The 1165-nt window shown below is 49.4% G+C and overlaps 1 protein-coding gene across 1 annotated transcript; it reads left to right on the forward strand.

Moving 5' to 3' along the window:
• Positions 1 to 25: 25 nt before the first annotated feature.
• TEOVI_000039100 (GTP binding protein, putative) lies at positions 26 to 1129 on the forward strand (the record flags this gene model as incomplete). Its single annotated transcript, XM_067222249.1, has 1 exon — positions 26 to 1129. One exon carries the CDS (start codon positions 26 to 28, stop codon positions 1127 to 1129), a length of 1104 nt encoding a protein of 367 aa, XP_067078350.1.
• Positions 1130 to 1165: the final 36 nt, after the last annotated feature.

The following is a 1165-nucleotide window of genomic DNA, read 5'->3' on the forward strand; positions in this document are numbered from 1 at the left end:
CAGGTGCGTGGTGTTTGTGTGATTTATGCACACTTCGTCATTGCAACTGCGGCGACGTGGTGCTGGAATCATTGGCCTTCCCAATGTTGGAAAGTCTACTCTGTTTAATGCCCTCACCTGCAGTCAGCAGGCAAAAACAGGAAATTTCCCATTTTGTACCATAGACGCCAACCTTGCCCGCGTCCCTGTTGCGGATGATCGGCTGCGCCGGCTGGCAACCTTTAGCGGGGCGCATAAAATTGTTGACGTCGAGATCGACCTCGCGGATGTGGCGGGCCTCATTGAGGGGGCGTCAAAAGGCGCAGGTCTTGGAAATAAGTTTCTCAGTGATATTCGGTCATGCACCATTCTTTTGCATATGGTGCGTTGCTTTGAGAGCGCTAGAGATGGATTCGGTACACCAACGCCACTGGAAGATGTCTGCACTATTGTAAATGAGCTGGTGCTGGCGGATCTGGAAGCAATGGAAAAAATTCTTAGTAAGCAAGCGAAGATACGAAAGGTTGGAGATCCCTCACTGGTGATTTGCCAACGCGTCGTATCATGGTTGCAGGAAGGCAAACCTGCGGCGGATATGTCGTTGAAGACTGACGAAGAGCGTCAGATTTTACAGCAGTACAATCTTCTCTCCGCCAAACCCATGATGTTTGTTCTTAATACAGATGAATCGACTATTGCGAGTGGAAACCGCTACACGCATATGGTTGAGAGTGCGCTTGGCTCTGAACGGACGTGTCGTGTGTGCGCTTCTTTGGAAGAGCAAACATCTCAACTTAACTCCCGCGAGGAGCGGCTTCTCTTTTTGAAAGAATATGGAGTAGATACACCGCATGGCGAATTGCTACTGCGCCGGGCCTATAAACTACTACGACTGCAGTCCTTCTTCACAATTGGTCCGCAGATGGCTCACGGCTGGACCACACGCGTAGGAGCGACGGCAAAAGAGGCTAGTGGCGAAATTCACTCCGACATGGAGCAGCACTTTCACCGGGCAAAAATAATGGCATGGGATAAATTTATTGAACAACCAAATCTCGAGGCGGCAGAGCTTAAAATGGCCTATGTGGATGCCACATACACCATGCAAGATGGTGATATTATGATTGTTGAGCATGGAGCCTCGCGATAAGGGACGAAATAGCACACACACACACACAAAAAAAAA

The sequence above is a fragment of the Trypanosoma equiperdum genome, assembly GCF_001457755.1.
Source record: "Trypanosoma equiperdum strain OVI genome assembly, contig: ctg_158, whole genome shotgun sequence".
In the NCBI taxonomy this organism is placed as follows: domain Eukaryota; phylum Euglenozoa; class Kinetoplastea; order Trypanosomatida; family Trypanosomatidae; genus Trypanosoma; species Trypanosoma equiperdum.